Genomic DNA, 13,132 nt, shown 5'->3' with positions numbered 1-13,132 from the left:
CACAATATTCGGAAACTCATTACTAATAATCATCAATCTACCATTATTCTATCATTAACACAAACTGTTAATCACGTTACCGCTAATAATTAATTAATTATAATTATTAATTACAATTATCGCAGACAATTTAATTTTAATTGGCAAAGTGTGTTCCGATGATTTCTAATCTGAAATTTTTGTAGCACGATCGATAATAATGGGACGGTTTAACACTTGGATATAACATATTGTGTTTATTGCACAACGCATGTAACACGTTGAAAGACGAGGAAAAAAGGAAAAGAGATCGTCGTAGATAAAAAGAAAATAGATATAAATTGATTCTTATGCGTATGCTGCCACCAGCGTATATACAAATTAAAATTGAACTAATTTTAACTTTCTTAGAAATGTGCATAGCGTACAATAACATTTAGACAATACCCACGTTTCTTTTGTTCTAACGCTCGACGATAAAGATCGATAAAAAGACAACATATATACACGACGCCTTTATCTTGGACCGTTGATGCTCATTTGCACAATTTTAATCGATTTATTATTATGCATAAAGAGATTTTTTTATCTTGTGCCTGGCCTTTTTTGCACGTCCGCGAAAATAATTTCGCCTGTACATTAACACGCCATTTCGATGCTGAAACGTTTCTCGTGTATGAATACAGGGACCGCCGGGGAAACGGGGTAGGAAAGGCGACAAAGGCAACAAAGGGGATCAGGGTGTGCCGGGCCTCGATGCTCCCTGTCCATTAGGGGCCGACGGACTTCCGCTGGCAGGATGCGGTTGGAGGCCACCCCAGGTATCTCACCAGGTTTTCCCTATTCGTTTCAATTAATTATTGTACCGCTTAACCAGCGTCGTCGGTGACGGACGACTTCCTTCTCGTTGTTCTTCTTTCCTTTCCTTTATCGTTTCTCTTCCCTCCTCCCGTTTACTCGATTTCAAATTTCTTTCCCCACGATTCGAAGGTTTCATTTAATCTGTGATAAATCGTACGACGTGTGAACGTTTAACATTTAACCGTAGGTAAGATAGTAAGTAGAGCTTTTCTCACTTTTTTTTTTGGAAGTAATTGGAAAATCGAGAATTTCTCCAGATACATGTGTGTGTGTATATATATATAGATTGAATAAGTATGAAAGTATAATTTTTATCTTGGAGTACGTGGCATGATTATTTTTCGATTATTTTAACCCTGAGTCGAAGCACGATTTTGTTTCGAAGTCGGTTTGAAATATTCTCTCAATACAACTGACACAAGTGAATTAAATTTTGGAAATATTCAAATTAAAGTCTTTGCAGGGTTAATTTAATCGTCAACCTTTGCTTTTCTCGAAGAAAGACTAACAAACGTAGCGTAAACGAGAGATAAAAATCGAAATGTCTATATATTAATAAGCTTGGTGAACATGATTGGTGGAAAGGGGAGTGGTGTAAACAAAAAAAAAAAAAAAAAAAAGAACTAAGTAGGTAGAAACGCTTGGATTCTCGTGTATGCTTAGCAGGACATCACTAGCACCTCGATACCAGCTGTCGAAGGTCCTGAACCTGCAGAAACGGATTACGAGGAGCCGGAAGAGGAGTACGAGGAGTATACGGATCCGAATGGAAATCTAGCCGAGCAATAATTGCTCGTTGTGCGCTGCCCTAATCACTACCAACAACTACCACCACTACTACCACCACTACCATCACCACTACAACCACCAAAACCACCACAGCCATCGCCCTCATCACTCGTCTCACCTTGCTCCCCCAAACTAACGTGGTCCTGGTAATTGCAAGTCCCGTAGTTATACTAACTGTTGTGTGCATGTACACTATATACGAACACCGTGCTCCTAAATAACAGAGAACGAGAAGTACGAAAAATTAATCTCGCAAACTTATCCCTATTATCGGGTTTCGTTGCTTTATCATCCCGATTGTTGTACCTATCGTTGTATGCTGCTGCAACAGTGTGAAACATATGGACTAAAATTTAAGCTCGCTTTGCTTTCCTGTTTAAAAAGATTAGAAGAAAAGGAATTAACGAAGCTAAAACAAGCGAATTAACAAGGCAATATTTCCTTGGCTGCCTACTATATTTGCAAAATATATGTCCGCTTGCACACGTTTCTCGTATGCCAATTCGATCAAACAACAAACGGGGAAGATGAAATCGTTTCAAAAAATTCAAAGGCACACAACGTATGCTTTTTTTTTTTTTACTTCATCTTTGAATGTACACGAATCTTCATTACGTTTTGCTTCTTAAGCTTTAAAGAAACATCTTTGCAAATATTTACATTGGAGTTTTTTTTTTTTTTTTCGATCTCGTGTTTTCAGAGAAGAAGGAATATTCTTCACGATTGGCTAGAAGAGGAAGCGCAAAAGGAGGAAGGGCAGTGATACAAATTACGCATTAAAAGAAGATAGTACATATTTTCGAGGACCTCTGTGTGTATACTCCATCGTAAAAAGGAAAAGAGAAAAAAAAAGAGAGAAAAACGAAAAAGCAAAAAAAATTTATCCAGTTTAACGCGAACTAGAATCGAGTTATTTGAGAAAAAGAAATATATATATTTTTTTACATATATATATATTTTTTTTTCTTTCTTTGGCATACAATCGCAGACGTGTGCCAGAAATAATCTTCTTGCCATCGGGTGTTGTAAATAAGTGTACTTACAGTGTTTAGCGTCCGCAAATAGTGCGTGTACATAAAATATTTAGAGCTTATTACCGGAAATGCGGTTAGAACGACATCATAATTTTATCGACAATTTGTTTATAATTGTAAACGTAAATACCGGTAATTTATAAATTACTTTAATTCTAAGTGAGAGAGAGAGAGAGAGAGAGAGAGAGAGAGAGAGAGAGAGAGAGAGAGAGAGAGAGAGAGAGAGAGAAAATACCGAATTATATCAAATATCGTTCGCACAACGTAACATAGCGTTATAGCAAAGTTCTAAAACAATAGACAATTTATTGATCTATTAATATTATTATCAACGTGTGTTCTTTTTTTTTTTTTTTTTTTTTTATTACATATATATATATACATATAAATACTACGTGAATTCTACGTGAAAAATAAATTTGTCTCTTCGTTCGTTATATGAACGAGAATGTTTCGAGAAAGCAGAAAATGTAAAAAGTTTGAGATCTTGTCAAATTGTCTTATTCTACCTTTTTTAACTCGAAATTAATTCGAAAAGGAAAATTGTACCTTTTAAAATATTAAAAAAAAAAAAAAAAAAAAATTATATCTTTCAAAATAATGTTACCTTGAACGTATTATATTCTCAAGCAAATTTCCGAGTCAATTAGTTATTCTTCTATCTATTTATTTGTTTGCTAAAGTGCAACCAAAAGCATTTAAGCATAATTATAATATTATGTATTTATATCATTATAATTTCTATTATAATTATTACTTTTATTATACGTTGTTATGTTTTTAAGATTTTTTTTTATTGAATTATGTTTAAAATCTATAAAAAAAATCTAATTTTTCCGATGTATCAAAAAATTTGTATTCAAAAATTTCAATCGTGTTCAATCATCTAGGAAATTTTATTTTTATCGAAAAAATAATGATGTATGATTATTATAACGAGGAACGATTAATACTTATTCCCCCGATGTGTGTCATTTATTCGCACAATAAATATGTGCGTACCTGTGTCATTTTATCGCCTTTGGTACGCTCTAATAAAATAGTGCATATTTTTGCACAATCGTGAGGGAAAATTTTTATACAAATATCAGTTAATAATGCATATCTCGACATAATTTTTATCTAGATTAGTAATAATACCAACTGTAAAGCAAAGGAGTAACGTGTACACATTGTCAATACTATCAGGTATTGTTAAATAAAGAATAAGTATATATCTATCGTTTTCATATTGGCGTATAGCAAATCCCGAGATGGAATTGATTCCTACTTATACATATATATATATATATAAAAATAAAGGGAAAATTTATAAATTTATAAGATTAATTTATTACTTGGTAATTGAATATGTGTCGATGCTATCTTTTTCTAAATTGAATTTGAAATTCTTTTTTTTTTTTTTTTTTAAGTTTTTGTAGTAAAAATCTTTCAGATATTAAAACTTTATATTGATTATTTCTTAAAATATATAGTACTATATTAATTATTATTTTATAATATTTAGTTTTTATTATGATTGATTATAATGTACAATGTAGAAGAAAATAGCATAGTTATATAATCAAAATTATATCTTTTTACAGTTTAAGTAACTTATATTTCTTAAAATACGATTGTACTTTATCCTTTGGGTAAGGTTTTGTTGCTAAACATGTTGGAATATTTTCAGGCTGTTCAATCCAGAGTTTATGATGGATGTTCTCATTTGTCAATGTTAAAGATAAATTATTTAAACTGGTCTCATCTGGAATCTAACATTAATATAAATATAAATATATCCATATATGAATATATTATAAATGTCACCATACTCCTTCGCTATTTTAAAAATTGTATACACAAGAGTTATGCACAATAATATGTTCAAATTGACGTCTAATATCTATAATACATATAGTTCCTGGATATACTTACTTCCAAGACAACTTTGTGCATAACATCTAAATTGGCAAGGTAGGCTTGTGTGTAATTATCATTATAAAAAAGATGAGTAACAGCAGTGCACGCATGGCATGCTTGAGCTATAACTGCGCCAATGGGCCAATCCATTGTCTTCAGAAGATCTCCTCTTACTACCACATATTGAACTAGCACGCTCATCCTAATAATGCAAAAGATATTTAATTTTCTTAGAACATTATAAAATTATAGAATATGCAAAAAATTATCGTAAGGCTGATCTTGATGAATTATTAAATTTTGGACATTTGTGTCAATTGTGTCAAATTTTTTTAATTTTCTATATATTAAATTTAATGCAATTTACAATCCTTACATAGTAAGTGCCAAAAATATATATAATTCGTATAAATAAGAAAACAATAGGAAGTACTTTTAAAGTATTTATCTATTGAAATGTCTGTTTAGTATTATAATATCCAAAAGTGAAATACAAATATCATTGTAATATTCTTTTGGCGTTGTAGTTTAAATCAGATGTATTATTTATATAAATTGTTGTTATTAAAGACAAATTACTCATACAAAAATACTGTGTATAATATGTTATAATGTTCAAAACATATTTCATTTATGTAGAATACAATAACTTTGTACATTTAAAATATTTTTTATTATTATTAATATACCATAAAATATATGACCTGCTGCAATTTTTTTATGAATAAAAGTTTAAAAAAAAATTTTAATCATCTCTACTTTTTTTAAATAAATTATGTTTTAATTTTATCAAAATAAATACGCACATTCAAATACATCTCATTTATTATTTTTTATATATTTATATATATTCATTTATTATTTATCATATATTTAATATATGAACAATAAAATATGAAATTTTATTTAATTTACTTGTTTATTTAACAAAGGATCTATGCCTATGAAAAAAAACTATCTGTTTATAATAATAAATGTTATCAATTAGAAAAATACTGATTATATTATTATTTTATTTTATTTAATTAATTTTATTTTTTTAATTTTTAAAAAATAACAAAAATTATAATCATATAAAATACTTTATAATCTAAATAGATTTAAAAAAAAATACGAAATTTATTCATAGGAAAAATTCATTTAAAGAATTACAAGATTATATAATTAAATAAAAATATAATAGTAACTAAAAAAATTAATACAGATTATTATTTTAATCTTTACATATAACTTTTTTAACATTTTATCTATTATTTTTATCTATATATAATTATTCTTCATATATAATTTTCTATTTATACATTATTCTATCGATATATAATTTTCTTATTACACTTATGAAATTTTTTTTTATATATAAAATTTTATATGACTTTCAAATTTTTATTGTTATTAATATTATTTATTTAAATTTTCAATTATAATATTATTTAAACACATTTTATTTCACATGAAAGTTATTGTTATAACTTATATTCGAGATTTTTTTTATTGTATTTTATTATTTATAATAAATATTGTTTTTTAAAATACAATTTGTCTTTATTCAAATATGTATTATATATTGATCAATTAATTGATAATTTTATCATTTTCATTTATAAATAATAAGATATACACATTTATTAAAATCAAGAAAAGTAATGTTTACGCATTCTTCTTCTTTTTTTGTATAAACAATCGTTAATAATACCTATCAAAAAAATAAAACTGATTTTTCTCTAAAAGAATAAATTATACTGATAGAAAAAATATAATTTTCCATAGAGGGCAGCACTGACTATAGATGGCGCATATGATGTTTTTCAGTTACAAATATTACATAGAAGGTGAATTCCATCGAACCGGTTACCATTCTCATACGTCTTTGCAAGCGAGGCTGTTGGACGAATAGTGATTCTGCATAAAATATAATTTTGTTACAAAATAAAAGGTATAAATTTTATATAGTTACATTTAATTTTGAACTAACATTTATTAACATGTAATTAATTTTATAATATTTTTAATTTTTATCCGTTTATACATATTTAAATACGATTGTAAACGGAAATTTAAAAATTGTGAAATACTATATTAGTATAAACTTTTATATATAAATACTAAAAATGCAAAAATTGTATTTCATTATTATTAAATAGGTCGAAGTTGTATTGAATTTTGCTTTTATTTGTCTTTAATTTTTTTTTTTAAAGTTTATTCGATCTAGTTTCAGAAAGTTCTCGATGGTGCAATAACCACTCACACAAAAGAAATACCTAATATGCTTATATACGTGGAAATGATCGAATAATACATGATTATTGCAAATCAATTTATTAATTTTAGAAATAGAATTTAATTATATTTTATAAAATTATATAAATTATAATATATTTTTTTAAAATATTAGTGATTACGTAAAATATATCTTTAATAATATATCAAAAAATTTCGTAATTGCAAAGACTTCTTAGAAAAAAGACCATAAATTCTTATATAATTCTTTTTTCACATAATAAATAACATAAGACACTTTTTAGTATATCTTTATGTATATACATACATATATATATATACACACATTCAATATCGACTAAATTGTATTGATCTGTAACATAGCAAAAGCGTCTTCTAATTTTCATATTTTTTTTAATTTTAAATGAGTATTCCTAAAATTTTGTTTTTGTTATTTCCAATAAAGGAATGATTATCTTTTGCAATTATTCATTTTTTCCAATCATTAATACATTATTAAATATATAAATTTTATAAGTTATTCATACCATAATTTCGTAGATAGAATCAATTTTTTTTTTTGACATTATTTTTTTTAGCAAATAAAGTATAATATATAATGATGATATAGCTAAAACAATTTTATGTAATAATTTTCAGAGATATGTAAAAAGGTTAAAGATAGAATGAATGAGGTTATTTTTATTTTTTAGGTACTAAAATAAAATATGAAAAAGAAATAATTGAATGAAAAATGTTAACAATTTAAAAAAATTTTCACGAAAATTGAAAATTATAATTTTATAATTTAAAAAAAAATGATTAATTTTGCTATAAAGAAAACTTAAAAATTTATATTAATATTTTTTGTTCATATAAAAAGATGTATAAATTTTTGTTACATCATAAATAACTAAATAATTATTTAAAAGGATGAATATAATAATGAAATTATTTAAAAGAATATATAAATATGAAAGATAGAGATTAATTAAAGGATATGCTTGCATTTTATTTTAAGAAAATTAAAACATTTTGTAAATTATTTAATTTATAATCTAATTCTATTATATTATTATATAAAGATATTATTATATGAAAAATTTTTCATAAAATTAATTTATTCAAGAAAAATTATATATTTTATTTTTTAAAAAATATAATAAATATAAACTATATAAAATATAATACAGTAATATAAATTTAATTCTATCCTTTGTAAATTTTTTTCTATCTCTAATTTCTTGTATCTTTTTTACTATCTACCTTTTTCTCTATCTTTTTTAGAAGTATGTAACTTTAGTATGTAATGCTCAATTGAGAAGAAAATCTTATATATTGTATATATTAATCAGGCACAATATATAACGTTTTTTACATTAATAATAAGTAATAATTGATATTATTATATAATATCTGTAAATAATATTTTAATATCTGTAATAATTTTAATAAAATATTAATAACTTATAACTATAATCTAAAATGGATGTCTATTTAAAACTTTCTTTTATAATGGAAAATAAAAATTCTTTTCACGAAAATTTTGTTTACTATTATAGAGACAAAACCTTAATAATGCCGGTCCCAGCACTTCAAAAACGTGCACCTGATTTTCGAGGTACTGCAGTTGTGAATGGAGAATTTAAAGATATTTCTCTTTCTGATTATCATGGAAAATATCTTGTTCTATTTTTCTATCCATTAGACTTGTACGTATTTTAATTCATAATTTTATATGTGTATTTGATGATGTAATTTTTTAATCATGTATCATGTCAAAAAATGATAATTTATTTTGCAGTACATTTGTTTGCCCCACTGAAATCATTGCCTTTTCTGATCGTGCTGATGAATTTGAACAAATTGGTTGTAAACTGATTGCAGCATCTACTGATTCCCACTTTAGTCATTTAGCATGGGTAAATACACCACGTAAGCAAGGTGGTCTTGGTGAAATGAACATTCCTCTTCTTGCTGATAAAAGTTCCAAGATCGCACGTGATTATGGCGTGCTTGATGAAGAAAGTGGAATTCCATTTCGTGGTCTCTTCATCATAGATGATAAACAAAATTTACGCCAAATTACTATCAATGATTTACCAGTTGGCAGGTAAAATTCATATAAACTAGTATTTTTACATATCTAATATATAATGTTATTTTATCTTAATAAATTTGACCTTAATATATTTATAGGTCTGTTGATGAGACTTTGCGTTTAGTTCAAGCATTCCAATATACTGATAAACATGGAGAAGTATGTCCAGCTGGCTGGAAACCAGGAAAGAAAACTATGAAACCTGATGTAGTTGGTTCTAAAGAATATTTTAAAGATACATAAATGAAAGAAAGAAAAAAAGAAAGAAATTTCTATACTTTATTAAAACTGTCATTTATGTAAAATATTACATTTTTTAAAATCAAAAATTTGTTTTGTAATAAACATGGTATATAATTTAAAATCGTAATATTAATTATATTTTCAACATCAACTATTTTCATTTCTTATAATAAATAAATATCTTTCATACATTGTGTATTTTATTAATCACTCATTTAAATGATATATTTCACTATCTAGTTTTATTTTTGTTTAATGATTGTAAATATACAATTGTACATATTTAAAATGAAGATTGTCATTATTAACTATTGAATGGTTTTTGTTAGCAATTTAATTTTGAAAGTATGAGATTGGAAATTATTGAATTGACATCATTAATTACGGATAAAATAATGTATATACATCTTTATGGCTTCTCAATATAACAAATGGACACTTATATAAATCAATATTTATATATTTATATATTTATATCATTAAATTATAAAATATATAATGTCTAATAATTGTGAAAATGTCATTGCTAAAACAGGTTAAGAAATTCATAAAATACTTTAATACTATAATAGTAAATTTCTAAAAAAAAAAAAAAGGGATGATAAACTTAAAATATTAATATTTATTGAATAATATTTGTTATCATGATATAATATTTATAATTATAATTCAAAATTTGACTTTTCCATTTTAAATTTTAAATGTTAAAGTATTGTTATAATCTTTCAAACGATAATTTAATATTCTAATAATTATAATGTTATAGAAACCTGATTAGTTTTAAAATATGTCCCTATAATCGAAAAAAGATTAGAAACTATACACGGTTCAATGTATGAATAATATTATTTAATATAATTCAATTACAGGATGTGGTCTCTTTCACTGTTTTATTATTGGATTATGTGGCATGTGTGCAATCGCAGAAGCTTGCGTTCTTCCAACTATTCTAATTGTAGTTCCATTCATGGCATGTGATTTAAGCCTAAGTACAAGCCAAGCAACTGCTGTGCACGCTACGTTAACATTAGGTACATATAGAATGTATTTTAACAATATATGAAAAATTGATGAAATTATTAATTGACAATAAAATAATTATTTATAAAATTAATAATTGATAAGAAGATCGTGAGATCGAATACATCCTAATCATCAAATCATTTCAAAAAATTAAATATTAATGCTATGATAATTCAATTTAAAATGTTGTGTCTAAATGATAAAACTAGAGTCACGGAATTTTTTTTACACTTGATACTTCTGATTAGATCTTTATGATAAATAATATATAATAATATATAATAATTTTAAGTGAACTACTATAAGATTCATAAAAATAACTTCTAATATTCAAACTATATTTATATTCAAATTTATTCAATTACTATTCTTTTTTTCATTGCTCATGGAACATTGATAAGGATCTTCGATTCACTCATCAGATTCTCTATTATTACAAAAATTCGTATAATGAAAATGTAATTCAAATTCATTGAAAAAATAAGAAAATATTTCACTGATACCCAATAAAATGATTCATCGTTATTCGTTCCATAGCTGGGGAATACGTAATTCGATTTCTTATCCGGAAATTATTCCTCGTTAAATTTCACTAGTCATTGCCACTAAATATGAATCACTCAAGGTCGTGAGATTTCAATTCAATGGAAAATACAATTCCGTTATTTCTAAACTTTCTAATATGTTTATAATAAATTAATATATATATATTTGAAACGACTTGACGGTATATTTTACGAATAATAAGATTGTATATAGGAATGGCTGTAGGAGGATTCCTATTCGGAATAATAATCGATGCAAGTGGACGCAAGGGTTCCATTCCTGTCACTATGATCGTTGTATTTTGCGCTACTATCAGTTTATCCTTTGCGCAAACTACATTTTTGATATACATTTCAACATTTATACTTGGATTAGGGTAAGTTTATCTAATCACGTAAATTTTTACGAAATCCTTTCGAATATTTTCGAATTATAAAATATATTGCTTAATAATTATAATTTAAATAATAATAATAATAAGTCTCTAAAATTGTTCGACGATGAAAAAATATTATCACCCATCTTTCCTATGTAAAAACAAATTTAATATACATGTAAGAGCATAAAAACCTTCGTTTATTTCAGATTAGCTGGTAATAATGTGGTTTTAAGAGTATATCTAATCGAATTACTGCCCATGAAACGAAGAGGCTTTTGTTTAGTTATTTTGGACGTATTAGGAATCCTTAGTTACATATCTATTTTAGGCTAGTGTTTATATAAATGAGCGTATAATGAACGTGTATTTATTACATTATAGAGAGAAGTATAAAGAATAAAATTAAGACGTTAAAATTCACAGGATTGTCATGGCTGCTAATGCCTTCGATCTTACTATTCCAAAATAAAAAATTTCGACCAAATTCTTGGCGAGTCCTTACAGGATTAGGAGGTATACCAAATTTGATCATAGCGTGTGCGACTAGTCTGCTGCCGGCAAGTCCAAGATATTTGCTTTATCGGCGACGACATGAGGAAGCATTATCGATATTACGACAAATTTATGCAATTAATAATTCGAAACACGTCGACACTTTCGTACTTTCGGTACAGTTCAGTTTTTATTAATCTCACAAGTATCATCGCGGATTTTTATGCAAAGTCAAATTTTTATAAACTTGATTAATATCCTATATACTAAATTTTGCATACATTCGTGATCTGTTTTTTATATAAATTAAATGATTAAATATTTAATATTTTTTTCTTATTCTAGCTAAGCAATTTGGAGAACTGTGTTAAACAAATCGAAGAGGAAGACGAGGAAACGAATAATATGATCAGAACGATACATAAATTTTGTATTAAAACGTATAAACGTATTCGAGAAATATGTAAATCATTTAAATATACTACAATATTAGGAATTTGTACTAATTTTCTGCAATTTCCAGGGTAAAATGTTATTTATATTTTTCATCTTATAGTGGAATCGTTAATTAATTAATATATGTGTGTCCATACCAATATCTTCTTTTTTTTTCGAGATTCTTTTCTAAAATCAATTTCAGATTAATATTTAGTAATTATAACAATTAGGATTATGTGGGTCGCTCTCTGGAGTGCACAAATCCTACAGCAAACCGAGAATTCACACAAATCGTCGAGGAAGGATTACGCATGCGCTATTGATATAGAAGACATGGCGTTAGGGTTTTTGCGTAATTGCCAAGAGGTAGACATGGATCGTTTTCGAATGCTTTTGTACTTATCATTGAGCTATTTAGTAGCAGAAATTTTATTGGTAATTGGAATCGATGTTGTGGGTAGAAAAATATTTCTAGGTAAACTCATCGTCTTATAATACTTAATTTAGTTTCAATATTCACAAATATTGCCATGAATATATATATATATATATTTTATAAAATCAACTTCCTTATTCGTTCGTTGCCACATCTTTAAAATTAATTTTATTTTTTTTCAGTGTTTTCGGGTCTAGTGGGAGCAACAGCATGCCTGGGCTTGTTATTCACAGTTCATAACGTAATACAACTCGTTCTTTCACTGATTATATTAGCAACTTACGTAATTGGTCGTACAACAGCATCGATAATCTTACTGGAAAATTATTTTACTGGCGTAAGGTTAATTATGAAACAGTTTGTGAAAAATTGATGCGTATATCTATCTCTCTCACACGTGTGAAATTTTTGTTAAATCATTTCGGCTTCGTTTCAGGGGTACGATCATCGGTTTATCTAGAATATTTCCATACTTGGTCGGTAGTTTTAGTAAATTATTCCTAAATGTACAGTGCGCTTCTAGCATCATCGTTATGTTGGGAATTTTAATGAGTAAATGAAAGAAAATTTTCCACTTTTCTCTAACTTTTTTTTTTTAGAAATAAAAAAAAAAGCTTTTCTTGGGAAAATTTTAACGAACCAATGATTCCAGGCGCTGCCGTTGCAGGATCACGAATGACTGATCTAACCCG

General features: G+C 26.3%; 4 protein-coding genes across 26 annotated transcripts in view; 3 read left to right on the top strand and 1 right to left on the bottom strand.

The window, feature by feature from the left end:
- The window catches only part of LOC107992684 (collagen alpha chain CG42342), a 194,021-nt gene extending 191,141 nt beyond the window's left edge, over positions 1 to 2,880 (top strand). For 16 of the 21 annotated variants that reach the window (XM_062083203.1, XM_062083198.1, XM_062083201.1 and 13 more), the window contains 2 exons: positions 666 to 800; positions 1,504 to 2,376. In XM_062083203.1, the coding sequence (XP_061939187.1) occupies positions 666 to 800; positions 1,504 to 1,629 (261 nt within the window). In that variant the 3' untranslated portion in view covers positions 1,630 to 2,376. Of the gene's footprint in view, positions 1 to 665; positions 801 to 1,503 lie in introns of those variants that run through there. The other 5 variants (XM_062083206.1, XM_062083219.1, XM_062083220.1 and 2 more) reach the window with 3 other exon arrangements.
- A 1,269-nt stretch (positions 2,881 to 4,149) lies between these two features.
- On the bottom strand, positions 4,150 to 6,370 carry LOC107992658 (putative peptidyl-tRNA hydrolase PTRHD1). 3 transcript variants are annotated; one of them, XM_017048675.3, is made up of 3 exons: positions 6,259 to 6,370; positions 4,581 to 4,767; positions 4,150 to 4,417 (listed from the first exon to the last, which is right to left on the bottom strand). In XM_017048675.3, the coding sequence occupies exons 2-3, from the start codon at positions 4,764 to 4,766 to the stop codon at positions 4,244 to 4,246; spliced, it is 360 nt and encodes a 119-aa protein (XP_016904164.1). In that variant the 5' UTR covers position 4,767; positions 6,259 to 6,370; the 3' UTR covers positions 4,150 to 4,243. The 3 variants fall into 3 exon arrangements, with proteins under 3 accessions (XP_016904164.1, XP_016904165.1, XP_016904163.1); XM_017048676.3 differs by having other exon boundaries at positions 6,217 to 6,334; XM_017048674.3 differs by having other exon boundaries at positions 6,186 to 6,323.
- Positions 6,359 to 9,315, top strand: LOC107992656 (peroxiredoxin 2). Its single transcript, XM_017048672.3, has 4 exons — positions 6,359 to 6,498; positions 8,345 to 8,494; positions 8,587 to 8,895; positions 8,982 to 9,315. Exons 2-4 carry the CDS (start codon positions 8,361 to 8,363, stop codon positions 9,124 to 9,126), a joined length of 588 nt encoding a protein of 195 aa, XP_016904161.1. The 5' UTR covers positions 6,359 to 6,498; positions 8,345 to 8,360; the 3' UTR covers positions 9,127 to 9,315.
- A 406-nt stretch (positions 9,316 to 9,721) lies between these two features.
- Positions 9,722 to 13,040, top strand: LOC107992655 (uncharacterized). The gene is made up of 8 exons (XM_017048670.3): positions 9,722 to 10,157; positions 10,909 to 11,071; positions 11,281 to 11,402; positions 11,498 to 11,742; positions 11,912 to 12,090; positions 12,235 to 12,479; positions 12,623 to 12,777; positions 12,877 to 13,040. The coding sequence occupies exons 1-8, from the start codon at positions 10,037 to 10,039 to the stop codon at positions 12,898 to 12,900; spliced, it is 1,254 nt and encodes a 417-aa protein (XP_016904159.3). The 5' UTR covers positions 9,722 to 10,036; the 3' UTR covers positions 12,901 to 13,040.
- The last annotated feature ends 92 nt before the right edge of the window (positions 13,041 to 13,132 follow it).

Source organism: Apis cerana, linkage group LG12, assembly GCF_029169275.1.
Source record: "Apis cerana isolate GH-2021 linkage group LG12, AcerK_1.0, whole genome shotgun sequence".
Lineage (NCBI taxonomy): Eukaryota > Metazoa > Arthropoda > Insecta > Hymenoptera > Apidae > Apis > Apis cerana.
Note: the sequence above shows the minus strand (reverse complement) of the source record. Positions and strands in the feature narration are given on the sequence as shown.